Source organism: Epinephelus lanceolatus, chromosome 8 (genome assembly GCF_041903045.1).
Source record: "Epinephelus lanceolatus isolate andai-2023 chromosome 8, ASM4190304v1, whole genome shotgun sequence".
Lineage (NCBI taxonomy): Eukaryota > Metazoa > Chordata > Actinopteri > Perciformes > Serranidae > Epinephelus > Epinephelus lanceolatus.
Window position 1 is genome coordinate 25,305,893 of NC_135741.1, and position 27,971 is coordinate 25,333,863.

The 27,971-nt window shown below is 40.1% G+C and overlaps 2 protein-coding genes across 4 annotated transcripts; one reads left to right on the plus strand and one right to left on the minus strand.

Annotated features, from left to right (window-relative positions):
* Window positions 1–1,651: 1,651 nt before the first annotated feature.
* troap (trophinin associated protein) lies at window positions 1,652–12,396 on the minus strand. 2 transcript variants are annotated; one of them, XM_078170068.1, is made up of 14 exons: window positions 12,258–12,396; window positions 11,688–11,774; window positions 11,062–11,299; window positions 10,478–10,970; window positions 9,304–9,422; window positions 9,053–9,104; window positions 6,861–7,006; window positions 6,714–6,759; window positions 6,531–6,610; window positions 6,353–6,439; window positions 4,462–4,569; window positions 4,067–4,361; window positions 3,753–3,955; window positions 1,652–2,228 (listed from the first exon to the last, which is right to left on the minus strand). In XM_078170068.1, the coding sequence occupies exons 2-14, from the start codon at window positions 11,747–11,749 to the stop codon at window positions 2,154–2,156; spliced, it is 2,004 nt and encodes a 667-aa protein (XP_078026194.1). In that variant the 5' UTR covers window positions 11,750–11,774; window positions 12,258–12,396; the 3' UTR covers window positions 1,652–2,153. The 2 variants fall into 2 exon arrangements, with proteins under 2 accessions (XP_078026194.1, XP_033484072.2); XM_033628181.2 differs by having other exon boundaries at window positions 6,531–6,613.
* Window positions 12,397–15,230: 2,834 nt separating this feature from the next.
* LOC117257784 (differentially expressed in FDCP 6 homolog) lies at window positions 15,231–25,688 on the plus strand. 2 transcript variants are annotated; one of them, XM_033628105.2, is made up of 12 exons: window positions 15,233–15,427; window positions 17,118–17,258; window positions 17,365–17,550; window positions 18,413–18,640; window positions 18,749–18,895; window positions 21,003–21,062; window positions 21,177–21,285; window positions 21,386–21,684; window positions 21,774–21,940; window positions 22,413–22,611; window positions 23,586–23,676; window positions 24,887–25,688. In XM_033628105.2, the coding sequence occupies exons 1-12, from the start codon at window positions 15,332–15,334 to the stop codon at window positions 25,081–25,083; spliced, it is 1,920 nt and encodes a 639-aa protein (XP_033483996.1). In that variant the 5' UTR covers window positions 15,233–15,331; the 3' UTR covers window positions 25,084–25,688. The 2 variants fall into 2 exon arrangements, with proteins under 2 accessions (XP_033483998.1, XP_033483996.1); XM_033628107.2 differs by lacking the exon at window positions 21,003–21,062 and having other exon boundaries at window positions 15,231–15,427.
* Window positions 25,689–27,971: the final 2,283 nt, after the last annotated feature.

The window sequence follows — 27,971 nt, forward strand, 5'->3', positions numbered from 1 at the left end:
AACAGGAAGATTTAAAACATATAGGCTAGGCTATAGATCAAAGACATAAAGACATGACTGTAAACTCACAGTCTGACCCAGTAATAATATGTTTGGTGATTTGCACTTGAAAAGACATTGAGGTTAAAATACAGTAGATTTTAAAATGTTGGACATCTATTTGTATCTTGACTCAACAGCATTCAGTGACTTTATTTCAGCTACAAATGTAGTAAATTTAAAGGCACTGAAATGCTGCATCATTGCTCACTCAGAAATATTAACATATAATCCCCAATATTAGGCTATAGGAATTATGTTCCATCAGTGCAACCAATGACATCAGTGATAGAGATCATTAGTCATTGATACTACATGTCTAAAGCTTCATACCGATTTTTAAAATTTAAATAATTAGACCTACACATTATGTGCAATAAACATTTCGGAGCTGCTCTAACAGACTGACAGTCTGATCCTTGTGCACAGTGTTATAAAAAATAATAAATATAAAAAGGACAGAAGTTTGATTCTGAGCTGAGGGTGAATTCTCGCTGTGTAATATTTGAATGTTAAGACAAAAACCGATGTCCAAAGAAATGACTGATGTGCATAAATTCAGTAACTTAAGACAGTCCTGAGTAACAAACTAGCAGGATTTAGACTGTGACAGACGGTAAATCTCCGCTAATTAATGCGCTTCGATACAAGCTTTGACACGGACTGAATGAATGAGGAAATGAAACAGCGTGCAAGAGGGAGGAGACAGAGAAAAACTCAGGGTTTATTGAAGAAAACCTGTCAGCGAGCAGGTTATGTTCACAGAGTCTGTGAGTCTGTACCATGGTGATTGACTCAGAGTTTCAGTTACCTCTCTTTCTGGAACAGATAACTCAGAGTTTCCCTCATCTCAGGGTTAACTTACTCTGAGTTTTCACATAACCCACTTTCTGGAATACCCCCCTGGTCCAGAGGCAAGCTGGGGAAGGCAGGAAAACCTGGCATATTGTTTCATGCAATTGAAATGATCTTCATGTTCATATCTTTAATGCTGAGTAGGTGATGTAAACTATGACAGCATTACATCATACTTTAGAATACATAACTGCCTGAAGTTCCGATAAGAAACATTATCAACCAAAAAAAACAACATAAAAGTGGGGGGACATACAAGCCATAGATAAAAAGAAAATAAAGGTCCAATCAAAGCCGCTGATGCCAACAAATCTCTAAAAGCTCAAGGTAACATTATCAAAGTGCTTGTTTTCAGTCCGAAACCCCTAAATTTCAATTAACTATGTTTCAAAAGAGAGAAGAGCTACAAATCTGATATCTAAGTGGCTTGAACTAACAAATATTTGATGTTTTCTTCATGAACTACTTTTTAAATGATTTCTTGATTATCAAAGTCGTTGTCATCATTTCGGCACTAAACCTGACTATTAATCAGCTCTAAAAACAATGGTTCCCACGTGTCCCATAATACAACCATATCATTACATGACAGGTATGCCCACATCTTTCACACTCCATGCTGCCAGTTTGTAACTCAGACTTTAGGAAGATCCTCCAGAAAACTTTATACAACTGTGGGATTTGTACAAATTAGTGGAATGCCCCTTTAAATAATTTATAGAGCTGAGAGAAAAATCATACATTACCAGACAGTTACATATATACATTTATTATAAACACTGTACATTACAAACATTTATCATTTTGAACCCACACAAGATACTGGTGAGATGCGCCGAGCCGTCCTGATCTATATGTAACCTAAAGCTATAACACTGATAACGGCCGGAGTCTTCAATAAAAAACATTCGTAATTTTTTTTCAACATTTAGTTTTTGATTTATTTAACAGACATTTTTTCTAGTAGGCGTGCATCTACATTATTGACAAACATGAGTGCCTGCAGTGTAAAAGATGCATTACTTCACAGAAATAACCCTTATTCCTTTAGAAAGCATCTCATGAGAGTGTTCATACACATGTTTAAGACAAAAAGGTTTCTAAAAAGATTTCCTAGCAGCGTTCTTTGGACTTGTATTAAGGCTGGCAACAACAGTGTTGGACAAACAAAATCAGTTCCATTAAAAAAGACTCATCAGTACACCAGAGTGAACTTATCTTATCAACAGTAACACAAATACTGTACTTGTAGTGCAAAGTCATCTCTCCTCAGGTGGAGAGCTACATGGAGACGAACAGCTGAACGAGAGGTCGAAGCCAATCGGAACAAATCTCTGGAAAATAAAACAAAGATAAATATTAATATCAACTTGTGTGTCTGTTTATATATACACAGACTATATGTATGAACATGTTTATAAGTGCTATGTTAAACTAAATGTGATAACTCTTTCGGCTGTGGCACTGCACTGTGTTGTAAATTAAAGAAACAGTTCAATAATTTAAGATAAGATAATCCTTCATTCATCCCACAGCGGGGACGATTTGCAATAAGCTAATGTGCTTTCTTGTTTTTCAAGGCAATGAATCCTTTTAATGGGCACTGAATTTGTAAAAACTCTGAATATCAAAAACTGATTTAGTATGCAGTTTATTACAGTATATTTGTACTAAACTAACACATCAAACTAATAGATTTCCTCATCTCTGGTTAAAGACAGCAAACAAGGAAATGTGTTGTTCCTTTAATGATCGCAACATTTTCTATTGATGGTCCTGAAATTTGGTCCTGACGTTTATAGTTCCCTCAGGATTAATTAAAATAACTTTGGTTATTTGGTTATTAAATGTGTCCAACGCTTCCTATCCTCAGCTGTGCTTTGTGTTTAGTGCTTTGAATTTTAACTGAGTTGGTGAACATAATAAATGTCTACCTTCTAAACAGCAGCATATTAGCATGTCAGTTATTAGGCAAAAAAACAACACTATTTGTATCACGAGACTCATTTGTCCTTACATACACTTATTGTTTACATAAACAGATTGAGAAATGATTCTAAACTAGTTATTTAAAGGGCTATTTTGCCAATTTTCAAACAGCCTTGTATCATAACTGTGGGAAGCATGTGTAATGCCCAGTTCAGACAAGATGAGCTGAAACAGGCAACTACTTGCAATGCACCATTCTGCAACGTTCTAAAAACCCGCTGGTTCACACCAATGCAACTAGATGAGACGGTGTATCATCTCTATGCAACAACTCTCTGTACTTATGCTCAGCTCAAATACAGATTTTCACTGGCTTGAGGGGTGGAGCTAAAACTACAGATTGTACTTCGCATTTCTGTATGCCCACCACCATGGACACAAAGAGTATAGACGCAGATTTAGAGAGAGACTTGCACTTAAGAGGCTAAAAAAAAAAAAAAAAAAAAAAAAAATCAAACACTAAAATTAAGCAATGCTGATAAAACCACTATTCTGTTTCTGCGTAGCCTTTTTCTCACCTAAAATGTTTTCAGAAACATATTTTAGCTTAAGGCTTAACTGTTATTTGAGATTGTTTGTTACCAGCCAACCGCCATATTGTTTCCCGTGTCCAAACAACCAAGCTCTCATTACATCACCAACCAGTGGGGGTGTTAAATGGTCTGGTGTGTCACAGTGTATTCTGATAGTTGTAGGTTTTCTAACTCTTGAGCAAAAGCGAATGCAACAGCCCTTTTCTCTATTGTATCTGGTCATGTAGCACCAATTTCAAAAGTGAAGCAGTGAAATACTCTTTAATGTAAAAATGCTACACATGGTGCTGTTAATACTTCTTTTCAGGACATTCACGCTGTCAGCTGCATACTCACAGAGGACTCCTCCATGTGCAGGATAGACGCCAATGGGTTCCCACAGCGGGGCCGAGGGGGGAGAAACCCAGGAGCATCTGGGACAGACACTGAGGTGTAGGAGGCCACCTCCTCGTCCATTCGAAGCTCCTCCAGAGGAGGAAGACGCTTACGCAGCATCGCCACTGCAGGACTCAGGGAACAAGTCTTCTGAACTATGAGGTCTGTAACAGAAAAGACTGCACTTTTAAGAGATATTTACAGTCACCTTTCAGGAGTATGTTCATTGTATGTGTGACACTGAAAGATTAATCATGATGGGATGTGAGTGTTACCTCTGTGCAGACTCTGAACAGGAGGGTTGATCTGACAGGTTGGCAATGACACAGATGACACGTCTTCATGTACTGGCAGCACGGGGATGTGCTGCTCATGTCGGGCTGAGCTCTCCTGCTTCTCAAAACGAGGAGCTCTTAACAGCGCTTTGCCCGTTGAGAAAAAAATGACAGACTCTCTCTGTGGTGCTTGAAAGAACGACTGTCCTCCCACAATCCTTTGCTCCTTCTCCTTTTCATCCTCCTCCCTGTTTGTCCTGCTCATCTCTACCTTTTCTTCACAGAGGGATTTAGCCTAGAGGAGTGACAGATGACACCAAACAACACACAGTGATTTTACAATACATTTTAAATTAATAACAAAAACTTAATTGAATATAGATCCCAGCTCTTACAGTTGCGGCTTGAGCTGGAAGCTGCTCCGCTTGTGTCTCAGGATGCTTGTCCATCACATTTGTGCTGTGCTCGTCTTCTTGATCATCGAATAATCTCTGGACAATCGTCTGCCAACAAACAAGACAGTGATGTGTGTTAATTTCTGGTTAAAAATATATGCACTGATGGTAATATGTTCTGGTTCAAAGTTACTGCATCAAGTTCATTTTATTGTGGTTATTACATATTAAAAAGTCTCTTTTAATGCGACAATGGTGTAGCATCATCGCTGCCAACTTTTAAAATTTGCAATCCGCTCTGCAAATACTGATTTTGATGATGCTTAAATTTGTTAACATTTTCAGATCCCCAGTTACAATGGGTTGTTTTCACATCTATTTGCACAAAGCTGTTATTCAATATCTTAGGGTGCTTTCACACCTGCCCTGTTATGTTCGGTTCAATCGAAGTTGGTTTGTCCCCTAACTGCAGTTCATTTGGGCATGTGTGAACACAGCAATCACACTCGGGTGCGTACCAAAACAACCGGACAGAGAGCTTCTTGAGGAGGTGGTCTCGGTCCACAAATGAACCCTGGTGTGGTTCGTTTGTGGTGAGAACGTTTTTCAACCTCGATCCGAACCAACTGCAGTCACATTACACAGGTCGTTGCTTCACAAAAAGGTAGCAACCAGGTGCCAGACTGTAAGTATCATGCATCCAAGAGACACAGCATTGAAAAACACAAATACAGCTGGGCAAAGCGCCAGAGAGAGTAAATCTGACATTGGCTTTTACTGGCGAGCATGTTTGCTGCAGTCACAGACAATCCTGCATATTATACCTTTAACTTCGACTGGCTGTACTAAAAAGGCACAGAAATTGCAATTTCAGCTATTGAGACCTACAGAAAGATTTATATCCTTTCCTTCCATTAGACAAACAGTGCAGTGGTGCATAGGTATCCATAGGGACTTGGTTTGGGAACCAGTGGGTTGCTGGCTAAAGTCCCTGTATGGACCAAGTATGGAGCGTGGACTGATAGCTGGAGAGGTGCCAGTTCGCCTCCCGGGCACTGCTGAGGACTCCCTTGAGCAAGGCACTGAACCCCCAACTGCTCTCTGATATCTCTCCATTTAATGCATGTTTAGGTTCTGTTTGTGCATGTGTGTGTATTTCGGGCCTGTGTGTATATGAGAACAGAGTGAAAAAAATTGAATTTCCCCTCGGGGATTAATGATGTACATCTTCTTTTAAAATTCGGCACAGGGGATAACATTAAAAGGTCCAGTGTGTAGGACTTAGTGCCATCTAGCAGTGAGGTTGCAAAACTGAAACATCTCATGTCACATCTCAAAAACTTTGCGTGGTTCCAACTTCTCAGATATGAGGATTTAATACTTTTCCTTTTAATTATTTTGATTTATTAACCTGATTTATTTTTTTTTGCATTGCATACGTAATTAACATTTTCAACCAGGGGCCAGTGATCTGAATGTGAGAGTATTTAACAATCACCACACCCACCGACCTGGGCTATATTCACTTTCATCAAGCCCTGTGCATATTGTACTGCTGCACATACATGAACTAAAATAGAAGGTGTGCATGGAGACGCCCACACTGTGCACTTAATATTTAAATTTTAACTAAGGGTTCAATGCATGCTTTTGCACAGCCGTAGAACCGGGCATGGCTGTTTGTTTACGTAGCGTTATCTTTAAATTTCTGAAATGTTGCATCCATTGAAAATCAGAAAGTGATCATGCCTTTGTTGTAGCTGCCTTGAATTAATAAAGAACAATTTTTTACTCTGGCTTTGACTGTGCCTGAAATCTTATCTGCACATAAAGCTGATGTGTAAAAGCTCTCTAGACACATTGTAAAATTGACATGATTTCCTGCTCTCACCTCCTGGTGCGGCTGAAGGTTGGTTTTGCAGCTCCGCAGCCCGGGAGTGCCGACGTACGGTGACTTTTGTGTCGACAGATGCCATTTCTGAAAACAGCAGCGTGGTGAGATAAGGGAGTGACTGTGAGAGACACCATGTTCCAAACGGAGCGTAAACATATGATAGATCAGTACTGACCATGGCAGACATGGGCTGATGCCTGGTGTTGCGGACCCTCTGAGGAGTCCATTTCTTCTGCGGAGTCTCTTTGAGTGCCACTGCTGAGGATAAAACAGCAGCGTCACGTCAGGGTAAAGAGACAAGGAGATAAGGATGCATTAGGTCTCATAAGATAAAAAGAACAATGATTCTGCATCTTACCTCCGTTCGCCTCTGCATGATTCTTCTTCACTGGCACTCTCTGAGCCTGACAAACAAAGCAACACAGTACATGAAAATGTGTTTCAAAGGCAATGTAATAGGATGAAAATAAAAACAGCTGAACTGAAAAATTTAATGTAAACACACTGTGTAGATGGAAGTGCCTCTGCCTGAAGGACAGACAGAGTTTCCGGGTGTGGCACCCACAGGCCCTCCAACCTTCACTCCCTCGTTCTGCAAGATACTTTCCAGTGCAGCGGGGTCCGGGGAGAACGGCATCGACTTCACTGATCCTGTAAGAATAGCACGGATTCAACTGGCATGCAAAGGCCGAATCATTTACATTGCATTGTCTGTTATTTAACTTTGTACTAGGGATGTCCTTAACGACTAATTTCCCTGACATTTAAACAAAGGCTTAAACTTAGACTCTTTGACTTGTCTAAAAGTAGGAAAACAACTGTAAAACAGTCAAAATTATAACCTCCAAGGCTAAAAATTTCTGAAAACAAAAATGATACATCATAAAAGATTTTTGAACTCATCGATCACATTTTTCAATAACCAAATTGTATTGTGCATGCTGTGTGGCATTTTGTGTATTATCCTAGAAAACATGGCAACAACTCACTAAATAAAATGAACAAATAACATCGAAAGCAATATTCTTCAGGAAAATAGATCTTTAAGAAACATACCTGATCACCACTACAACATTTTCATTGGGTGAATGCAGTCGTATAAAATAATAATTTTGATATTAAGTTTGACTGACTAATATTTCTGCTGCCAACTAGCGGGGGTAGCAACTTTAATCGACTAGTTGTGCACATCCCTACTTTGTACTTAACACAGTAATATTGAGTACTGTTCAGTTTTACAACTACTACAATTTCTTTTCATTTCTTATCAACACAAGACATCACTTTGGATTCTCTAAAGTTGCAACTGCATTAAGTTGCCCTATAGATAGTCTTGAAACAAAAAAACACAATACATGAATTAACAAAGCAATGGTTCTGCAATTTGTCAAACATGCTCATTCGCTTTCTTACTGAGAGTTAGATGAGAAGGCAGACACCATTCTCATGTTTATACAGTAAATATGAAGTGGAAACCAGCTGCCAGTTAGCTTTGCTTAGCACTAAGGCTGGACACAGAGAGGAACAGCCAGCCTGACTCATTGCAACAGAAACAAAACCTGCCCACTAGCACCTCTAAAGCTCACTTGTTAACACATTAGATTTTGTCTGTGTCATTTGTACAAAAACTTATGTATAAAAACATGGTGCTGTGTGACAAGAGGTTATGTCCTGCACTTTTTCTTAGCTGGGTTATGGATGTATAAAGAGAGTTGGATTCAGCAGCAACACTCACCCCTGCTGCTAATTGTTCCAGTGGGCACTTGCAGTACTGCAACTAAAAAAACCCTGTGGCTCAAAAACTATTTTCCCCATGGACCTCCATTTTAAAACAGACGACTGTAAAACTGTTGATAGGACATCTTGAACTGCAACCAGAATCACTTAGTATTCTTTTTTATAAAGGTATACTATGCATGATTTTCCTGGGGGGAAAAAACAAATGTATTGACTCATAAAAAAGTGATCTCTTTCAATAATGACTTACGATCCACTAGTAGTGTGTGTGGCAGTGTTTTTTTCTGCAGAGACTCTGTCCTCTGCCTGCATTTTCTTATTTTGCTGTGTTTGGGATGTTTCTGGTCACAGTGTGCAGATGAGGTTGGGACTTAATAAAAAGGTAGCTACCAGGTACCAGACTGTAAGCAGCGGGTATCAAAAAGGAAGCTACAAAAATCACAAACACAGAGACAAAACAATGCAGATATGGCGAGGCTAAGACCCAAGCAACTGGGGTTGGCTTTCACTTTCACTGGTGATACTGTTTACAAATATTAACTGACAATTCCAACTTAGTACAGGCCTACCTTCACAAATTTTAAACCACAGAGGTTTTATATTTGCAAAACTTTCCAAGTAATTTTTATGTTTATCCTGATGTAGAAATGTGTGGGTGAGACCAGTGGGAGAAACACTAATGTGCATGGCAGTATGGCCCTGACAGTTACTCTTGGGCAGGGCCAGGCTAGCTGTGTCCACCTCTAACTGCCATCTGACTAAGTGCAAGAAAGTGAATAAGAGTATTACCCAAAATGTCAAACAAATGTGTGAAAAAATAGTTTGCAGCTCTACAAATACATAAATGTACCAAGACATCACTTCACAGTTCTGTGACTGGTTGAAAAACAACTTTTATATCTGCTGTGATCACACTCTGTATTTTCAGGTAACACGTTATGTTTCTAATCTTGTGCTTACCCATTGTGGGTCTCGCTTTCTGTCGACTCTTCATGACAGACACTCGCTGGGGCTGCAAACAAGGGAATCACCAGCAAATGATTATTTAACACATTCAAAAAATTTCTGACGGTAAAACAATTTAACACTGAAATCACTATTTAGACAAAGATAAGCACTGAAAACGTCAATAACAACCTGTCAGTGTAAAGGCAGGGACTAAAAGATATCATACAAGGAGGGAGTAAACAACAACTACAAAACAAACTTACCAGATAGTTATAGGGTTTGGAGTGTGGAGTTCCAGATCCCAGACCTGTGGTGCTTACTCCTTCGTTTCGGAGAATACTCAGCAAAGCCGTGTGATCAGATTGAAAGTTCTCTCCTTTTTCTGAAATACATAAGAAACTCTGTTGATTGCTATTTACATGAAAAGTAAACAATGTAGTCTACAAAGCCACAACAAAAATGGGGCAGGCAATGACTAATACTCTGATGATTCTAGCTATCTAATTAATAATAAGCTACAACTGTGTTCTTGTGCATTTTGGATCAACCTTGTCTCCTGAATATTATATTTGTACATTACTAAACTTTTTTTTTTACGTTGTTGTGGCATTATAATCACTATAATCACTGCCTGGATTATATTCAGAGAAACACTACATTTTGGTACCGTGTGACAGGTGTACAAAGTGCAGGACTTTGACACATAGGCAGGGGAATCGAGAACCAGTTCCAAATTGTCGGATCCACCAGAATAATATGTCTCTGAACTTATCGATTAATATCAATGATGCTGGTATGTTTTTCTGAAAGTTACACATTGCAAAACAATGACATTAAACTCATTATTCTACACTACTGGAAACTTAAAACAAGATGGAGTCATGGCGGAGAGGAAGAAATGGTCCAGAGTGTGGCTCTATTTCAGAGACAGATAGCAACAGTGCTCCGGCTTGTAACGTTTGTAAAATGAAATTTTTAGTGCCACTGCTTCCCAATTGAGCAGCACGTCCATTACCAAGGATAATATCCTGTCATAATATTATTGGGGTCATGCAGACAAGCTTACTAGATTTTCCTTTGACCAAGAAAACCTAAATAAAGACAAATGCTGAACAAATATACTCTCATTTCACCTACACTGTGTTTGGACTCAGAGTTAATAAGATTACGTTGAAAACTTGTGTGGGCCTACCTTCTTCTACACATGAAATGGATCTGAAATCAATAAGGGGAACAATAAAGAATTGGACTAATATGCAAAATAACGGCATCAAAAAATATCAATAAAGTCTTATCAGTTTCCATCCCTATTGACACCAGAACCCCAGGTTCACGTTCAGATGCAAACATAGGACGAAAATATATTCTGTCATATTGTGCACAACACAAATGGAAGTGTACTGTTCAAAAGCATCAAAAGCAACACATTTAACTTACCACCTGAACTGCCCTGCATGGTCAGCTGCATGTTCTGACTACCTTGGGATGTCTTGGCTGGATCTTTGAGACTGAGCAGGCTCATGTTATCTAAACAGGTGTCTGCATTAACAGCAGGCTGTGCAGAAGAAGCAGCGCTGGACTGATGCATTGCAATATTAGAAACGGAGGATAAAGGATTGGACAAAGTGGCTGAAGTCTTAAATGTGTTGGAGGGCTGGGATGTATTTTCTGACACCTTTCCACTTGACTTCCCCGTGCCTTTAGTTGAGTTCACATTACGGTTTAACCTAGCTGCAGGTTTTGTATTCAAGTTTTGGGTTTTTAGACGAGCATTGCATAAATTCTTATCAGGCTGGACAGCATGAGTGTCAGTCCTTGATTGTGAAACAGTGACAGGGTGTTGATTTTCAGTGGCTATTCTTGAGCTCTTGGGTTGAGACAGGTTGAAAGGTACAGGCCTGGTGACTGGCTTTTTCTTCTTAAGTTTCCCCTGTAGGAAAATGATGAAGTATTAAAAACATGAGATTCATCTTATTAAACAGAAAATATTTAAATCTTAAGGATGAGAAGGAGGCACTTACAGCCAGAGGTTTCTCCTCCCACCTACAGTGAGACTGACTGAAGTCGGACGGAGTCTGGAGATGAAGGCTCTTTGCAAGCACTGGAAGCCTACTCATACCTGGTCGCACAGGTGCCTTCCTACCCACTTCTGAATTTCCTGGATCCTGGTTCTCAATATTTTGGTTGGAAAGGGGAGGCGCAGAGAGGAGTTTGGAAGGCTTTGGGTGCGGTGGCATTTTGTTATGTTCATTCTTCGTTCTGTATGGAGAAAACCAGTCAATTAAAAAAAATAAATAAATGCAATTAGAGTTGAAAGTTGTTTGAAATTGTTTTCAACTATTGCCAAAAGAGTTTCTGAACCAATACCAAGACAACTGTTTTCTGCTTTACATTAAGAAATGTAAGCATCTTTCTCTTGTTTTGGATTTAACAAAAATGACGAAGTTCTCAAATGTTATGTCGTAATACAACAGCAATACAAGAACTGTCAAAAAAAAAAACAAACAAAAAAAAAAACCAATAAGTGAACAAGATTACAAATATAACAGGACATTTGATGCAAGCTTTTGGTACTTTCAGGCTGGTTTTATATCCAGCCATGAAGATATGTGAGAAAATGTCTCGAGTGCTTCATAAGCTGTCTTACCTCATGAGGTCACTGTGGATTTTGTTCTGACTTTGCTGACGAAGGACTGGAGAAGAGTCCATAATGACAGCAAGGCGTGAAGAGCAACTAGAGGAGCAACAAATGGCAAACACAAATGAGCAACCAAGCATGAAACACAATAAAGGCTCTTAGCAAACTGTGCATAAAGGTAGAGGAAATACAAAAATCATGCACCAGCAGAAACATAAACGTCAGACTAAAATTACTTCCAAAGTTTAAACAATTTACAGTTTTAACAATCTCCAAAGGTAACTAAGTAGCAACAAAAACAAGCAGGTGAAGTAAGCTGGAGCTCCATGCATCAGTAGCACAGTAAAACATGCATCAGGCACTAAATAAATACATTTATCTGCCTGAACAACAGAGCACATACTTGACAGATGCCAAACCTGCGTACGGTGCAAACCAACGTGTTAACTAGGCAACATTAAGGAGAGTAGATTAGCTTTAACCCGAGCAGATGGCCTAACGTTAGCTGTTAAATAGGTCTTTTCTCCTTAGCACACGCTACATTCGCACGTAGAGCCGTTTACTAGATACGTTACATACTTTAAAAATAGAAAAGGACCCCTGTTACTTCCGTCTGCGCCTCCAGAAAAGCAGTTCTGGTCGATTAATTGTAAATGTTTGGGTTATCCAGGCGTTTTGTGCAGATTTAAAGAGCTCTTGTTGAGTCCTTTCTCACCGCAGTGGGCTGTCAACTTCCTGGACTCGCAGCAGTTTGTAAAAAGCGCGCTCCGCCATTGGCCGCAATAGGAAGCTGTCACAACCAATCACTGCGCGAACTTCAGTCATGACGATAACGTCGACCAATGAGAAACGGATCTTCGTAAACAGCTCCATGGTAACGACGCGAAAGTTGTTTTACCACGTGACTTCCGTTTACCGCGGCCTCCAAGCAGAATAAAGTAGATCTTTGTCGTCCGCCACAATGGAAAATGTCAGTAGTTATCCAAAACATTACAAAACAACTGCACACAAAGCAGTCAGTGATACAAAGAAGCTGTTTAATAGCTGTTTAATTAACATTACCTCTCTGTTATTTTATTAAAAACAGTCTCTATTCCAAATAGGTGGGAGCACTGTGTAGAATGGTCATAAAAACAGAATGCAATGATTTGCAAATCCTTCTCGTCATACAGTATATTAACTTATATTCAGTACAAAGACAAGACAATTAATGTTCAAATTGATAAACCTCCTTGTTGCTTTTGTAAATATACACTCTTTCTGAATTTGAGGCCTGCAGCACGTTCAAAAAGTTGGGACAGCAGCATGTTTACCACTGTGTTACATCACCTTTTCTTTTGACAACACTCAACACAGGACTTTTTTGAGTTCTGAAATTGAAATTCTTTTTCATTCTTGCTCGATATACAGCTTCAGTTGCTCAGCAGTCTCTGATCTCCATCTTCATATGTTACACTTCATAGTGAGCCACACACTTGCAATGTGAGACTTGACTGGACCGCAGGCAGAATGTGGCTTGGCATTGAGTTGCTGAAATAAGCAGGGACATCCCAGGAAGAGACGTCGTCTGGATGGCAGCATATGGTGCTTCAAAACTTGTATGTACTTTTCAGCATTCATGGTCCCATCACAGACATGCAAGTTACCCATAATGCCAATGGCAGTGACACAACTCCATACCTTCACTGAAGCTGGCTTTTGAGCTTTGTGCAGGTAACAGTCTGGATGTTTTGTTTCCAAAAACAAATTAAACAAATTAATTAATTACTTGTCAGACAATGGCACACTATTCCACCTTGGGTCAGTCTATCTCAGATGAGCTCAGTCCCAGGGAAGTCTGCGAAGTTTCTGGATGTTGTTGATATATGGCTTTGTTGCTGCATCTATCAGTTTAGACTCTGCCATGCAAAGCCAAAGTGTGTTTACCAACAATGGTTTTCCTAAGTGTTGCCAAGCCCCTATAGGAATATGCTTTATACAATTATGTTGGCAGTGTCATCTGAGGGGTCAAAGGACATGCTCCCTCAATATTGGTAGTTAGTCTTGCCCCTTATATGCAGAGATTTCTCCAGGTTCTCTGAATCTTTTGATGACATAATGGACTGTAGATGGTGAAATCCCCTTTTTTTTGCAATTATGTGTTGAGGAATGTTGTTCTTAAACTGTTGAACCATTCACCTACATACCTGACACACATCATGATGTGGTAAACCCATAGGGTAAACCTCGCGCTATGGCTATTTCCTGTGTTTTCATGTGAACAGCAGTCTTGATTGGATGCTCCTTTCATACCCATGCGTGACACTATCACCTGTTACAGTTAACCTGTTTATCTGTCTAATGTTACAGATGTTTTTAAACATTTTTATAACTTTCCCCAGACTTGTTGCCCCTGTCCAAACTTTTTTGAAACTAGTTGCAGGCATCTAGTTCAGTATTACTGTATATTCACAAAAACAATAAAGTTTATCAGTTTGAATATTAAAATATCTTGTCTTTGTTCTGTCTTCAACTGAACATAGGCCAAACTAAATCATTACTTGAATCGCTCTCGACAAAATGTAAAATGTGGCTGTTGATTCAGACATCTGGAACTAGGCTAACATTGGCTAGCAGGTACTTTTGCGGTCTGTTTATTGTTAAAACGATGAAAAGAATCATATAAACAACATATTTAACTGTTAGGCCCAGCTAATTAAAATAGCCGTTAGCTAACGTTATGAGAGAGGTACACGCTCGAGCTAAAGCTAGCTAACGGCTAACTTCATTGTAAGCTAACTGTCGTGACAGTTAGCTCGTTAGCAACTGACTCGGTAGCAATAAAATAACTTCATAATAAAAAATTTTGTTACCTCTAAATCACACAAACGCCACTTATCGACTTATTTATATTTAGCAGTAACGTCACTTGTAATTTCTCGACGATTACCAGCGTTTGATGAGAGCAGAGGATGGCAGTAATGTTAAGTTTAACTTAGCTAACGTTTAGCTAAGTCACGGTATTTGAGTGCAGTTTGGAGGTATTAATACTTTACTGCTTAAGTATTTAATTTTTATGCTATTGCTTTTGCTATTATTATGCTTCTCTGTATTTATTGGACTACTTCAGTTACTCCTTACTTTGAAGAATAATATTTTACTGATAAAACACGATGCACTCATTACACAATATAACAACACTTTGTTACAATGGCACCCAACAATATCTCCAATTCGACCATACAACATACAGCATTATGATTCTGATTAAATCTTAATGCATTCTTCATAACAATTTAATGGTATAAAAATAAGACATACTACAATAGCATAAAACTATAATGTTATAACAGCAGTTTAAAGGGCAATAAAGGATTTTTACTTGTATTAAAGTTTTTTATATTGTGGCATTACTACTTTAAAGAATCTGAATACTTATTTGACCACTGGAAGGCAGGATCAGATCATGTAGTAAACAATCAGACCCTCCCTCTCCGTCAGTGACTGTGTTTGTCCTGCAGGTGTCGCTGCCTACAGCCTGGTAAAGCCCCATGCCCGCCTGAGAGCAGCAACACAGTGTGGGTGTCTGCCTGTCACCCAGGGGCCCTGTGTCAACAGCAGAGGAAGAAGAAGAGACGTAGAGGAGGAAACCAGAAAGTTACTCTGCAGCAGACATGGACCTGCGGTCTGAGCTGCTCAAGTCCATCTGGTATGGCTTCACAGCCCTGGATCTGGAGAAGAGTGGTAAGGTGTCCAAGTCTCAGCTAAAGGTGAGTGAGGGGTCCTCTGCCTGATAAATGAGACTTTATTTCATCTGACAATTCACTCACTGTTTTACTCTGCTGCCTCATTTCCTACCTCAATTCATATTCCATCACGTGGGCTCGCTCTGAGGTGGAAGAGGTGAAAATATTTGAAGTGCTCAGCAAACTAAATGTCACAAATGCATCTGTTATTTGGCCTTTGTTACATTTGATTCCGTGCTTCAGGAAATAAGGTTGTACGCAATCTGTTATTACTTATCATCCTCAATATTTCCTGTGTTTTTAAACCACATGCTGCCCAACAAGGAACAAATTTGTTCCTTATATTTTGAGTAAAATGCTTTCACTGCTGAAAGAGGGCACAATATGCACCTCTGTCTGGCAAGAGCACGAGATTAACAGTTTGCTCTCAGTCTGTATATGAATGGGAGCCCTCATCTCCAAGCTGTGCTTACACTGGGCCTCCATGTACCAGCTTGTAGTGCAAAGGGTCCTCTGGCACTGGACCTGACCACAGAACAGCAAGTTGAATAGACATGAGCCCGTGTACGTCAAAAGAACATTGTTACAGTGAGAGCAGGGACAAAGTGGAAACATGTTGGTGATTGTTGTCTCTCGCTACAGGGCGTCAATGAAGCCACTGTACTTTTGTTGATCTCATTGTTATGTCACTTCTTGGTCTTGCTGTGGATCAGACTCCATTTCCAGCCACCTCCACGTTTCTATGATGGGCTGCCTGCCGCTGCTGGCTCACAGCGAGGCAGCCTCATGACTAGGCTTATCCCCCTCATGCATGCAGCCTGTGCACAGGCACCATGTTCTCTAGACGCTCTCAGAGGCAAGCAGTTTGCATGGCGTGGCCTCAAAACTGACAGATGTTGTACTGCACAGGAGACTTGAGACAGGATGTGGTTACAGCTCAACACACGGAGACTGGTTTTCTGATAACATGCAACAGATAGCTCAAGACATTGCGAAGACACTCATTTGAACACATAATTGCAGTAAAAGAAGTAGCAGAAAAACATTAAGTAGTTCATAACTTACTAATCTTATGACTTGTGAGCATGTCCCATTGGTACTTAACTGTCATCTTGTAATTTTTTTTACCTTTTACCTATTTTAATTTGTTATGTTATTTAACTTATGTCATTTTTATTCGCATTTTTAATCTTATGACTCCATATTTGTCAGTCTCCCATATTATTTGTCTTTGTAGTTCGCCAGTCGCCTGTATAGCACTTTGAGCTGCACTACATGTATGAAGCTGCTTCACAAAATGAATTTGATTTGGTTCTTTTTAAAACAGATTTTTTTTAAAAAGTTCTTTTTGCAGTTCAAATATTTTGTCTTAAAATGTCTGCCATGCAGTATGTCTTTAAACAACCTTGCCTCTTAGACACTTTTTTTTCTCCACACTGGCGTATGTGCTAACAGAAATATTTTTAGAAACACAATGCAGCACAAATTCAAAATTTCAGTTCCCTAAAGATTCCTTTAATTTTTTTGCCCTTTACTACTTACTGGAATGATACCATAAAGGTTTTAAAGCCTGCAAACACAGTAATTAAGTTTTGACTGTGATTTAACATCAGCATTCATGCCGGTAAAGCCTATTTGATGTATCTCATTAACTCTGCATCTCTCTTCTGAAGTGTGCTTAAATACTTCTGTCCTGTTTATTGTGATATTCCAGGTGCTGTCCCACAACCTGTGCACAGTCTTATGTATCCCACATGACCCAGTTGCTTTGGAGGAGCATTTCAGGGACGATGATGACGGTCCAGTTTCCAGTCAGGGTTATATGCCTTACCTCAACAAATACATCCTGGATAAGGTGATAGAAACACAACTCTATGCTCTTTTTGTTTTGTCAGATTATAATGCTGTGTAGTCAAGGATGCTGATTCAGTTTTTATAATCTCTGCATTTTGTTGTTGTAGGTTATTGAAGGCTCTTTTATTAAGGAAAACGTAGATGAACTTTGTTGGACGCTTACAGCAAAGAAAAACTACCAGACGGACAAAACTAGCAGCACCGTTCTGCCTGAGAAAGATGCTTTTCGGCTTTGGTGCCTTTTTAATTTTCTCTCTGAAGACAAGTACCCTTTGGTTATGGTCCCTGATGAGGTAGGTTAAAGTACAGTACAGATTTAAAGGAATTTCTTCACAAGCACTCAATCTATCTATCTTCTATCACAAATCTTAAAAAATATGCTTTTTCCTGGAAGTTCAGGGATTTCTTGTTAGTCAAGGACATGACAGGACTGCAAAAAGCATTTAAACAAACAAACATGCACATCTTGAAATCGTAGTGGCTGCGTGTAATGATAGTGACACTTGTGTCTAAATTTAGCCACATGGATATTTCAAGTTATTGTGCTCTGTTGTTGAGAACAATTCAGAGACTGTAGTCAGTAATCTGTGACCTAAAAGTGATGTTGGATCTTTTTTTCTTACAACCACTAAGTACACCCCCCGGCCGAAACCTTCATTTCTTGCCATCATGGAACGCGGTGCTCTTTTCATGCAACAGTGTGGGCTTGTTTCTCACTTGCAAACTCTCGTTTTGGTTTCCTGTCGTGTGTTTTTCACAGCTGCTGCCAAGAGAAAGCCCTAAATTTCAAGGGCAGAGTAGTTTCTATCGTGCTGAGTTTAAGAAAACATTATACAGTTTTATTTTAGTCTGTGCTTCACACACCAACCACTGTGCAAAGAAATCTGTGGTGTAAAGAGTATTACAGCGTCGTAAATACTGTCACTAAAATCTGTTTCATTAAGAATCAACATAAATAAAAGTAGGACATGAGAAAGGACATTGTTGGGTGCAAGTTTTGGTGTTTCATGTTGAAAGTTGGAAACTGCAAAATACAGTGTTCAAATAAAGTAGTGCCAGACTGCTCTGATCTAATTTACTGTAGCAAAGATGGATAGCTCAAATGAAGCACGTTAATTTTCACTCTCAAGACCTTTGGTTTCTTTTCTTTTTCAGGTGGAGTACCTCCTCAAGAAAGTATGCATGGCTATGAGTATTGAGTTCAACTGTGTTGAATTAGAGGACTTCTTCTCCCAAGACTCGGTGCAGCAGAGTGGCATTACTGTCTGGGTTTTTCTGGAGATGATGAACTCAGGAAAGATAACCAGAGGAATTGACAAAAGCGTAGTCAGCATGGCTATAGAGGAAGTTTACAGGGAGATAGTTGGTGATGTCCTCAAAGAGGTAGGAGAGCCATCTGTCACTAGAAGTCTGTGTTTGGGTTCCTGACATGCTCTGCATTGTGTTGGTGACAGTGTATGTGTTTATGTTTGTCGGTTGGGGTGCATGCAGGGTTATCTTTGGAAGAAAGGCCAGCTGAGGAGAAACTGGAAAGAACGCTGGTTCACCTTAAGGCCGAGCAATTTGTCCTACTACACCGGGGAGGACCGCAAGGATTGCCAGGGAAACATTGTTCTGGATGGGAACTGCTGTGTGGAGGTAAGCAGCTGGAGTCGTCTTTCAAAGCTAAACACTGTTAACACTGCTAAGAACTGTGGCTCTTAATAACAGTGTATTCTTTGTTCAGTTATCTGGAAAAGAAATACATACTTCCTATTTGCTTTTTTTTTGTACATGTGAGTCAAAATGTCATTCTTTTAGACTGCAGTTTCTGACCTTGGGGTTGGGAGTCCCCCAGGATGTTGCAAGATGAGGGTGAAAGAGGTCACAAACTGGTTAACACATTTTTTATGACTTCATCTTTGTTTTTGAGGTTTTTTGGAAAATTACTGGAGAACATTACCCCTTCAGGACTCCAAAAAAGTATTCAAATAAAACACTTGTTAAATTTTTAACTATCTGTAAACATGTGCAACCCGTTATGAAGAATGGCAAGGGACTGTGTACAAATTATTGGGGTGGGGAGGAGGGCAGAACATTATGTCTCTCTTTGTTTAAAGAAGAAAAAAAAAGCAAGGCGCACCCCTGTGTTATCATAATTGGGACCCTTATATCTGAAATTAATCTAACAGTATTGAATGGAAAAATTTTGGCATTAATAACAAAACACGTCTAAAGAATTTAAGGTGATTTAACCGAATTTAAACCTTAATATTTTTTAATTTATTTTACCCCACCAAAATTAGCATGTATATGCATTTATTTAATATGGGTAAACCGACTAAAAATAGAGAGTAGACTCCTTTACCACTGGCAGTAGACAAGTATGCATTACAGTTGTTTTTTGTGTGTCATGTCCCCATCATGAACGTGTTGGTAAACAGGGTTAGTAAACAGTAGAGAGCAGCATGGAGGTCAGTGAAAATGTTACAGTGGTTACTTGTCACCTGTCACCTGTTCAGTCTCTCTTTAAACTCAGTGCAGACTAATTTGGCATGATGTTTAAGTACTGCTTGGATGGAGACGGACGAAATTTGTGGCTAAGATGACAGAGAGTCATAAAAGTTACCAACAGTCATCCTGGAAAGGTGCGTGTTCACTCGGGTGACATGTTTCCATCACTGCAAATTGGAGCTGGAGCCGGTAAATACCTGTGATGGGAATGTATGCTGATTGTAACCCTTCCCACTTAAAACAAAAGACAGATGGGTTATAGAGTGCTCCACTGATTTTGTATTAACATTGTCAGACTCACAAAGGACATTTGAATAAAAAAGTTCAAAATCAATGCAGCAGAAAGAAACAGAGATAACCCGCTGCTTACATAACCCACAGTGAAATTTGACAGCCAACAGTTTGGTCAGAGATTTGTGTGTGTTAGCTAGTAGTGGCTAGTGTTGCCTTGTGCAGAGATGAGGAGCGGGCTGCAGAGGTCTAGTAACCTCACTTCTTACACTCCAACAGTTTATCAGATATCAGGCAGCTCCCTCTGGAGCCACAAAAGCTTTACAGAGCTCCCCAGGACCTGTCCCCCTTGTTAACATCTTTTGATGCAGTTTACTTAAAATAGACACAACTTACTGTTGTTCTGCTTTCTGTTAAGATGCAGATTAAAGTGAAGGTGGGAGCTGCTGAAGAAAAGTGACAAATGACGTGTCACTAATAACTTAAGGCTCTCCCCCTCCCTCCTAAAAAATGCAGACTCCCCTCCCTTCAGCAAGGAGAAAATTACAAACCCTCCCGCTTTTCTAAACCTCCCTGCCCCCAGTCATTTTCGTGCAGACCCCAAGTAGACATAGCTTCATATTTAGGTGTCACTATCCGAAAAAAGTTGGGAACTATCAAGGTTATAAAAAGTACAATATGTGGAAACTGAATGTTGCTATATTTCAAGATTTCCTCACAAATCTCAGAGTTCAGGTGAACTGAACCAAAGCTTAGTCCGCCAGCCTCACTCTCACAAATGACCCGCTCTGAATGTGAGCCTGCAGTGGAGGAGCTGGAGTCAAGGGATTGTTACCTGGGCTGCTCCAGATACACAGTCAATTATTAGCTCATCAATGCCACACAGTACCTCACAGAGGAATGACAAACACAAATGTGGTCAATTTCTGTTATTTTGTTTCTAGCAAGAGCACTACACACTGCACCATGTGTTACTTACTAAGAAAACAATCAATCATTCTAAAACCATGCTTTATTATAGGAAGTAGACGAACAAATATTGTTTGGTCGTTCAAAATGGATCAAAAACGCCCTTTTCCCTGTGAGTTCACCATTTTTTTCTCCTCACCACTGTTTATTTAAGAAATGGTCACAACAAATGATAAACATGAAGAGATATTTATTTATTAAAATGAATGTTTTCCTTGTTAAACAGGTGCTACCAGACCGGGATGGGAAGAGGTGCATGTTTTGTCTGAAAACTCTCTCCAAGACTTATGAGATGAGTGCCTCAGACACCAAACAGAGACAGGAGTGGACTACAGGTCAGAGGAGCCTCACGTTTACTGATTTTAATCACTGATGAGTTATGGATCGATCTTAAAAGCTACATCTTCATATCAATAAATCATATCTTCTCCACAGCGATTCAAACTGCTATCAGGCTGCACGTGGAGGGGAAAACGTCCCTCCACAAAGATTTGAAGCTGAAGCGACGGGAACAGCGTGAGCAGCGGGAGAAGAGACGGCAGGCCAAGGAGGAGGAGCTGCAAAGGCTGCGCGCCCTGCAGGAGGAACGGGAGCGTAAGCTGGCCGAGCTGGATCTCCTGAAAGAGGCGCAAAAGCAGGCTCAGGCCCTCCTGGAGCAGGACGAGCAGAGGAGGCGCCAGCAGCATGAACAGCTCCAGCGGGCTCTGGAGATTCAGCTGCAAGAGGCTGAGGAGGTGAGTAAGGAAGCATTGAGGGGAAAAAAAAGAGTTTGAGGCAGGAGGATGTGTGTTTCATGTGTTTGCTTCTTGCTGTGTGTCTCAAGGCTCGGGTCAGTATGCAGGCAGAGATGGCTCTGAAAGAGGAGGAGGCCGAGAGGCAGAGGAAGAGGATCCAGGAGCTGGAGGAGATGCAGAAGCGTTTGGAGGAGGCGCTGCAGCAGGAGATCAAAGCCAGGCTGGATGAGGAGGCCTTCCGCTATGCTCAAGCAGGGTAGAGTGTTATATGCAGCCACTTATCTCTGCTAATGTGTGATTAGTGACATGTATACACTCTCACAGCACAATAAGAAGTCATTTGTTTGGTTAAGAGCCTGTTAACAATAATGTGTTAGCTGTAAGAAGGGAGGAGCTCTCATGTGCAGACAGCAGATACCAAACTCAGCTGTTGAAAGGAGTTCATGTTGCGTTATGTTCCTGAGGAAGTTGAGCTACCAGCAGAGGAAGTTGTTAAACGCTGCCATCAGTCAGATCTATTGTGTTGCTGTTTCTGTGCTCTCTCAACCTTTTCAAGTGCTAGTTTCTGATAAAATGATCACATCAATCTACAAGCAGCCTACATCAGCCACTGTGCACCTTTGCTCCTTATAATGCCTGAAACATTAAATAAATATTTCAAACAGCGTGGGAGGCAATCACATATTGTTTATTAAAATGTTATTGTTTGTGCTTTGTGTTGTGTTCAGGTTACTGGCTGAGGAGGAGGAGAAAATGAAGGCCCTAATGAGCCTGCAGGAGGAACAGGAGGAGTACATCCTGAAGACGCAGAGGGAGAAGCAGGAGCTGAAACAGGAAATGGAGGCCAAGTCCCGGGCCCTGGATGAGGCGCAGAGGCAGCTGGAGGAGGTCCGCGCCAACCGGCACAGGGTTGACCAGGATGTTGTGGTAAGAACCGAACAGTCAAATAAGAAAGTGAAGTCCAAGTTATAGATGTCTTATCTCTCAGAGGAAATGTAGATCTAAATGGAGATCTGGTGTGACATCTGAATAAACCACTGAGCCAATAGCATCAGCTGCTGCTTGGGCTCAAGTTTTATGTTGCACGAATACAGGGGTATACACAATTGGGGTTTCTCTGACAGAAAATTTTGAGCATCTCACACATGATTTCCTGTATTGTGGTTCATTTCTATGCCCCAATTTCTGCCTCTTCTGCATTAATTTATGGTGTAAATGTCTTGATAAAAGTCCTCTGCTACTTTCATGTTTTTATTGCGTGGGACAAAACCACATGTTCTAAATATTGAGAGGGACGTGTCCTCTACGTGTCGCCTTCCAACTCCCACCTGACATCCAAACATTTGCATGCCTTTTTAGTTGAATTTACAGCCTATCCTGCTGTTAGTAATTCAATAAATTGTAGTTATAAATCCATAATAACTGTTATTTGACCAGGCCAAAGCTCACTGAGATATAAACTCTCATTTACAAAGAGACAAAATGACAGCATCTACATGCAGTTACAGACAGCATGGAGCATGATACAGGCATTAATGAAGCAGCCTCGTATGGTCTGTCTTCAAAACAGTTCAATGATTTCAAAGTCCACAGTTTTAAACAAGTTTCAAACAACAATGTCTGACTGGTTCTCTCATGTCTCCTATTTACCAAGGCTTGCTCTGTCATTTGAAGACTTTATGTGACTCATTTTATAAATTTTGTACTTCGTTTGTGCCTCTATATTGTATTTGTCAGTATTTTTTTCTGTAATTTGACAGAAATTTGTTATCTCAATGTGAAAAGGTACTTAATACTGATATTTAGATTATTTATAATTTGTGGTAATGTTAACAGTAGTTTACATCTTTATTGCTTGTAGATGTCGGGTGTTTTAATGAGCTGCTCTTTTTCTCTGACAGGCTGCCCAGAGGAAACTTCGCCAAGCAAGCACCAACGTCAAACATTGGAACGTCCAGATGAACAGATTAATGCGACCAATCGGACCAGGCGGTATGTGTCCAGACCGCACTAGCACAGGGATACTCAACTTGCCTTGCTCGCGGGCCACTTTTGCAAAATAACAGGAGGCCAGTTAATGAACAAACATTAATTAATATAAAAATAATTCACATGGACCTCTGTCAGGATCCTCCCTGACACTTTTTATCATTAAGCAAGCTGTATTGTGATGCTTTTTGATGCGCTCTCGAACCTTATACCCCCAAAAATTACAAGTGTGAATCCACTTGTTTTCATAGTGAAACAGAAAATGGTTGCCAGGCCACCCCGCGCCCAATCTGCCCGCAGGCTGTAAGTTGAGTATCTCTGGTGTAGCATTTAAAATGCTTGCCTTTCCAACTCTCTCACCATCAGAGTAGACTTTGACATTAGGGGTTTTGACACGTGACAGTAGGGAAGGCACAGGTGTGAATGAAAAAATTAATAGCTGACTTCTTTTTAGCTGCTTCAGGTTCATGGTCCTTGTATTGTAGATACCGGCTCACTGTCACACTGTCATGGCTGACTGAGACACTCAAAAAGACCAGAGCTATCGTTTATATTCTTAATAACAACTGTGCTTTTCCTACTATTGCCCGGTTTCCATCCAAATCGATTTTACGGAAAAGTGGCAAAAGAAAACGTGAATTAGTGCTCATTTCCATCCACTACCATTATGTGAATATTAGAAGTTGAGTGCGATTCACCTGACAGGGGCTATTATACTGTTTCAGAAGAGTCCCACGTGGTGACATAATTAAAGGATTTCAAGTGAAATCTCAAAAACAATGTGGAGTACATGATGTGAATATGACATTTCTGTTTGTTTCATGTATTAATTTGACAAACATCACTGTCTTCGCTCCACACAGATCTGATCTTTTCAGTGTTTCCCTCCAGCTGTTTTTATGTGCAAGTGTTTTTCCCAGAGTGTTGCATAGGTTACTAAATGCCAGCGCTGTGGTTGCTTTGACATTTAACGTTGCTTCGGATGAAGACTTATGTGAAACCATTTTCTTAGATCAGAGTATGTGAACCAATAGATGGTGATTATATGTCATAGCTTGCTCTATAAATATATTTCCTGAAATTTCTTTTTCTTTTTCAAAACCAGCAAATTCCTTCTCTATTTCAGAATCCAAGCCACTGTGTCTGTTTTCTCTCGCCTGCTGTAAACATTCACTTCATTATCTGAAGTGTTTTGTCTGTGCTGTTTTTTTAGAGAAGCGACCATCGCTGGGAAGCTCCTACTCCAGCTTCCAGATCCCGACACAGAGAGATCCCGGGCTGCGTCTAAGAAGGAGATCAGGATCAGAGGACCAGGACGAGGAGAGCAAAGAAAACGTTGACAACAGAGCTGCAAGTGATCTAGAGAAACGTCACTCCCATGCCTCTAACGGAGACATGGACATCCCCTAAAAAGATGAATCAGAGAGGCTGCGTGGGTCACCTTGTGTCAGTCTGTGAGGTTTTCTGACAAGAAGGGCAAGAGATAAAACAGTGGAACATCTACAGAACTAAACTGAATTTACTACCAACGGTACTACCATTTCTATTAAATGTTGTATTTACTGACCTCATTTCACAGACAGAAAAACATTTTAATGAGAAGACGCATTTGCAGAATCAACTAATGCTTTGACTGCAGCCTGTGTGAGGCCTGTCCTGGACATATACGATACCTCAGTGCAAAGAAAATGAGCTGAACGCAACATCCTCAAAGTACAAAGTGAGTTGTGATGTGCAAAGGCTAATACTTACATACCATACAAGGAAGCTCATATATTTAGCTCTGTAATATAGGCATATAACAATGTTGTAACAATTTTTACATATGTATTTTTCGGCTGGAGAGTAGTTTGACTTTCTTGTGGGTAAGTCTTTAGTTTACGTCACTGTCAGTCTAAGAGTGTTGCTCCTTACAAACAGGAAAGAGAGAGAAAGAGAGAGAAACTCTCGTCGTAGTTCCTGTTTCTGTCAGTTAACATTATTGTAAATAAAAGAGTGGACTGATGCCTTTAAAACTCTGCCTGTATCTTTACTGTGTTAAATTATGTGCAACATACAATTCAAATAAATTGTGATCTTCACTGTCAGTAAAATCTCATTTGATGAGCTGGTGAAATAATAACAGTTAAATACACTTTAAAATAGGTGACGTTTTGATTGCAAAGACCACACAGTGGAAACAACTAGAGCTCACTCCGCTGAATTTGCAAAGCACACATCCGCTTGAGTTTGAATTTGAGTCCACGTCATTTGTTCAGCTGAAATGTGTCATCGCTGACTAATTTGACAGCTGTCGCTCATAAAATCATCATATGAGCAAACAGAGACATCCACTGACACACCAGCAAACTACACATTGGATGGATTCATTTTTATGATCTAGTCTTATATAGTCTTATAGTTTTACCATCAACAGAGTTTTTTCTTTTTTCACTCTGCTTTACAGTAATTCATACTGTGAGTCACAGGAACAATTACAAACCACAAATTAAAAATGAAAACTTTCATAGTCAAGTGACAGTTATACTTATTTTCTATATATTTTCTATATACAGTACAGGCCAAAAGTTTGGACACACCTTCTCATTCAATGCGTTTTCTTTATTTTCATGACTATTTACATTGTAGATTCTCACTGAAGGCATCAAAACTATGAATGAACACATGTGGAGTTATGTACTTAACAAAAAAGGTGAAATAACTGAAAACATGTTTTATATTCTAGTTTCTTCAAAATAGCCACCCTTTGCTCTGATTACTGTTTTGCACACTCTTGGCATTCTCTCCATGAGCTTCAAGAGGTAGTCACCTGAAATGGTTTTCTAACAGTCTTGAAGGAGTTCCCAGAGGTGTTTAGCACTTGTTGGCCCCTTTGCCTTCACTCTGCGGTCCAGCTCACCCCAAACCATTTCGATTGGGTTCAGGTCCGGTGACTGTGGAGGCCAGGTCATCTGCCGCAGCACTCCATCACTCTCCTTCTTGGTCAAATAGCCCTTACACAGCCTGGAGGTGTGTTTGGGGTCATTGTCCTGTTGAAAAATAAATGATCGTCCAACTAAACGCAAACCGGATGGGATGGCATGTCGCTGCAGGATGCTGTGGTAGCCATGCTGGTTCAGTGTGCCTTCAATTTTGAATAAATCCCCAACAGTGTCACCAGCAAAACACCCCCACACCATCACACCTCCTCCTCCATGCTTCACAGTGGGAACCAGGCATGTGGAATCCATCCGTTCACCTTTTCTGCGTCTCACAAAGACACGGCGGTTGGAACCAAAGATCTCAAATTTGGACTCATCAGACCAAAGCACAGATTTCCACTGGTCTAATGTCCATTCCTTGTGTTTCTTGGCCCAAACAAATCTCTTCTGCTTGTTGCCTCTCCTTAGCAGTGGTTTCCTAGCAGCTATTTGACCATGAAGGCCTGATTCGCGCAGTCTTCTCTTAACAGTTGTTCTAGAGATGGGTCTGCTGCTAGAACTCTGTGTGGCATTCATCTGGTCTCTGATCTGAGCTGCTGTTAACTTGCGATTTCTGAGGCTGGTGACTTGGATGAACTTATCCTCAGAAGCAGAGGTGACTCTTGGTCTTCCTTTCCTGGGTCGGTCCTCATGTGTGCCAGTTTGGTTGTAGCGCTTGATGGTTTTTGCGACTCCACTTGGGGACACATTTAAAGTTTTTGCAATTTTCCGGACTGACTGACCTTCATTTCTTAAAGTAATGATGGCCACTCGTTTTTCTTTAGTTAGCTGATTGGTTCTTGCCATAATATGAATTTTAACAGTTGTCCAATAGGGCTGTCGGCTGTGTATTAACCTGACTTCTGCACAACACAGCTGATGGTCCCAACCCCATTGATAAAGCAAGAAATTCCACAAATTAACCCTGATAAGGCACACCTGTGAAGTGGAAACCATTTCAGGTGACTACCTCTTGAAGCTCATGGAGAGAATGCCAAGAGCGTGCAAAGCAGTAATCAGAGCAAAGGGTGGCTATTTTGAAGAAACTAGAATATAAAACATGTTTTCAGTTATTTCACCTTTTTTTGTTAAGTACATAACTCCACATGTGTTCATTCATAGTTTTGATGCCTTCAGTGAGAATCTACAATGTAAATAGTCATGAAAATAAAGAAAACGGATTGAATGAGAAGGTGTGTCCAAACTTTTGGCCTGTACTGTACATTAATGATTTTAACCACCAAAGCATTTGATATTAGTTTTAGTTTTAAGTTATATCTGGTAACAGAATTACAAAACATAGCAAAAGGGTGCACACTTCAATGGCTCAAACTCTCA

What these genes read in the sequence shown, in the direction of transcription:
- troap (XM_033628181.2), bottom strand. Translation starts at nt 11,749, where the DNA reads ATGGACTCTTCTCCAGTCCTTCGTCAGCAAAGTCAGAACAAAATCCAC. An exon ending in GAAAGCGAGACCCACAATGG is followed by an intron (nt 7,007 to 9,052) that starts GTAAGCACAAGA and finishes CTATTCTTACAG; the next exon opens with GATCAGTGAAGTCGATGCCG. An exon ending in TCATGCAGAGGCGAACGGAG is followed by an intron (nt 6,614 to 6,713) that starts GTAAGATGCAGA and finishes TTTTATCCTCAG; the next exon opens with CAGTGGCACTCAAAGAGACT.
- LOC117257784 (XM_033628105.2), top strand. Translation starts at nt 15,332, where the DNA reads ATGGACCTGCGGTCTGAGCTGCTCAAGTCCATCTGGTATGGCTTCACA. An exon ending in GGGTTGACCAGGATGTTGTG is followed by an intron (nt 22,612 to 23,585) that starts GTAAGAACCGAA and finishes TTTCTCTGACAG; the next exon opens with GCTGCCCAGAGGAAACTTCG. An exon ending in GCGACCAATCGGACCAGGCG is followed by an intron (nt 23,677 to 24,886) that starts GTATGTGTCCAG and finishes CTGTTTTTTTAG; the next exon opens with AGAAGCGACCATCGCTGGGA.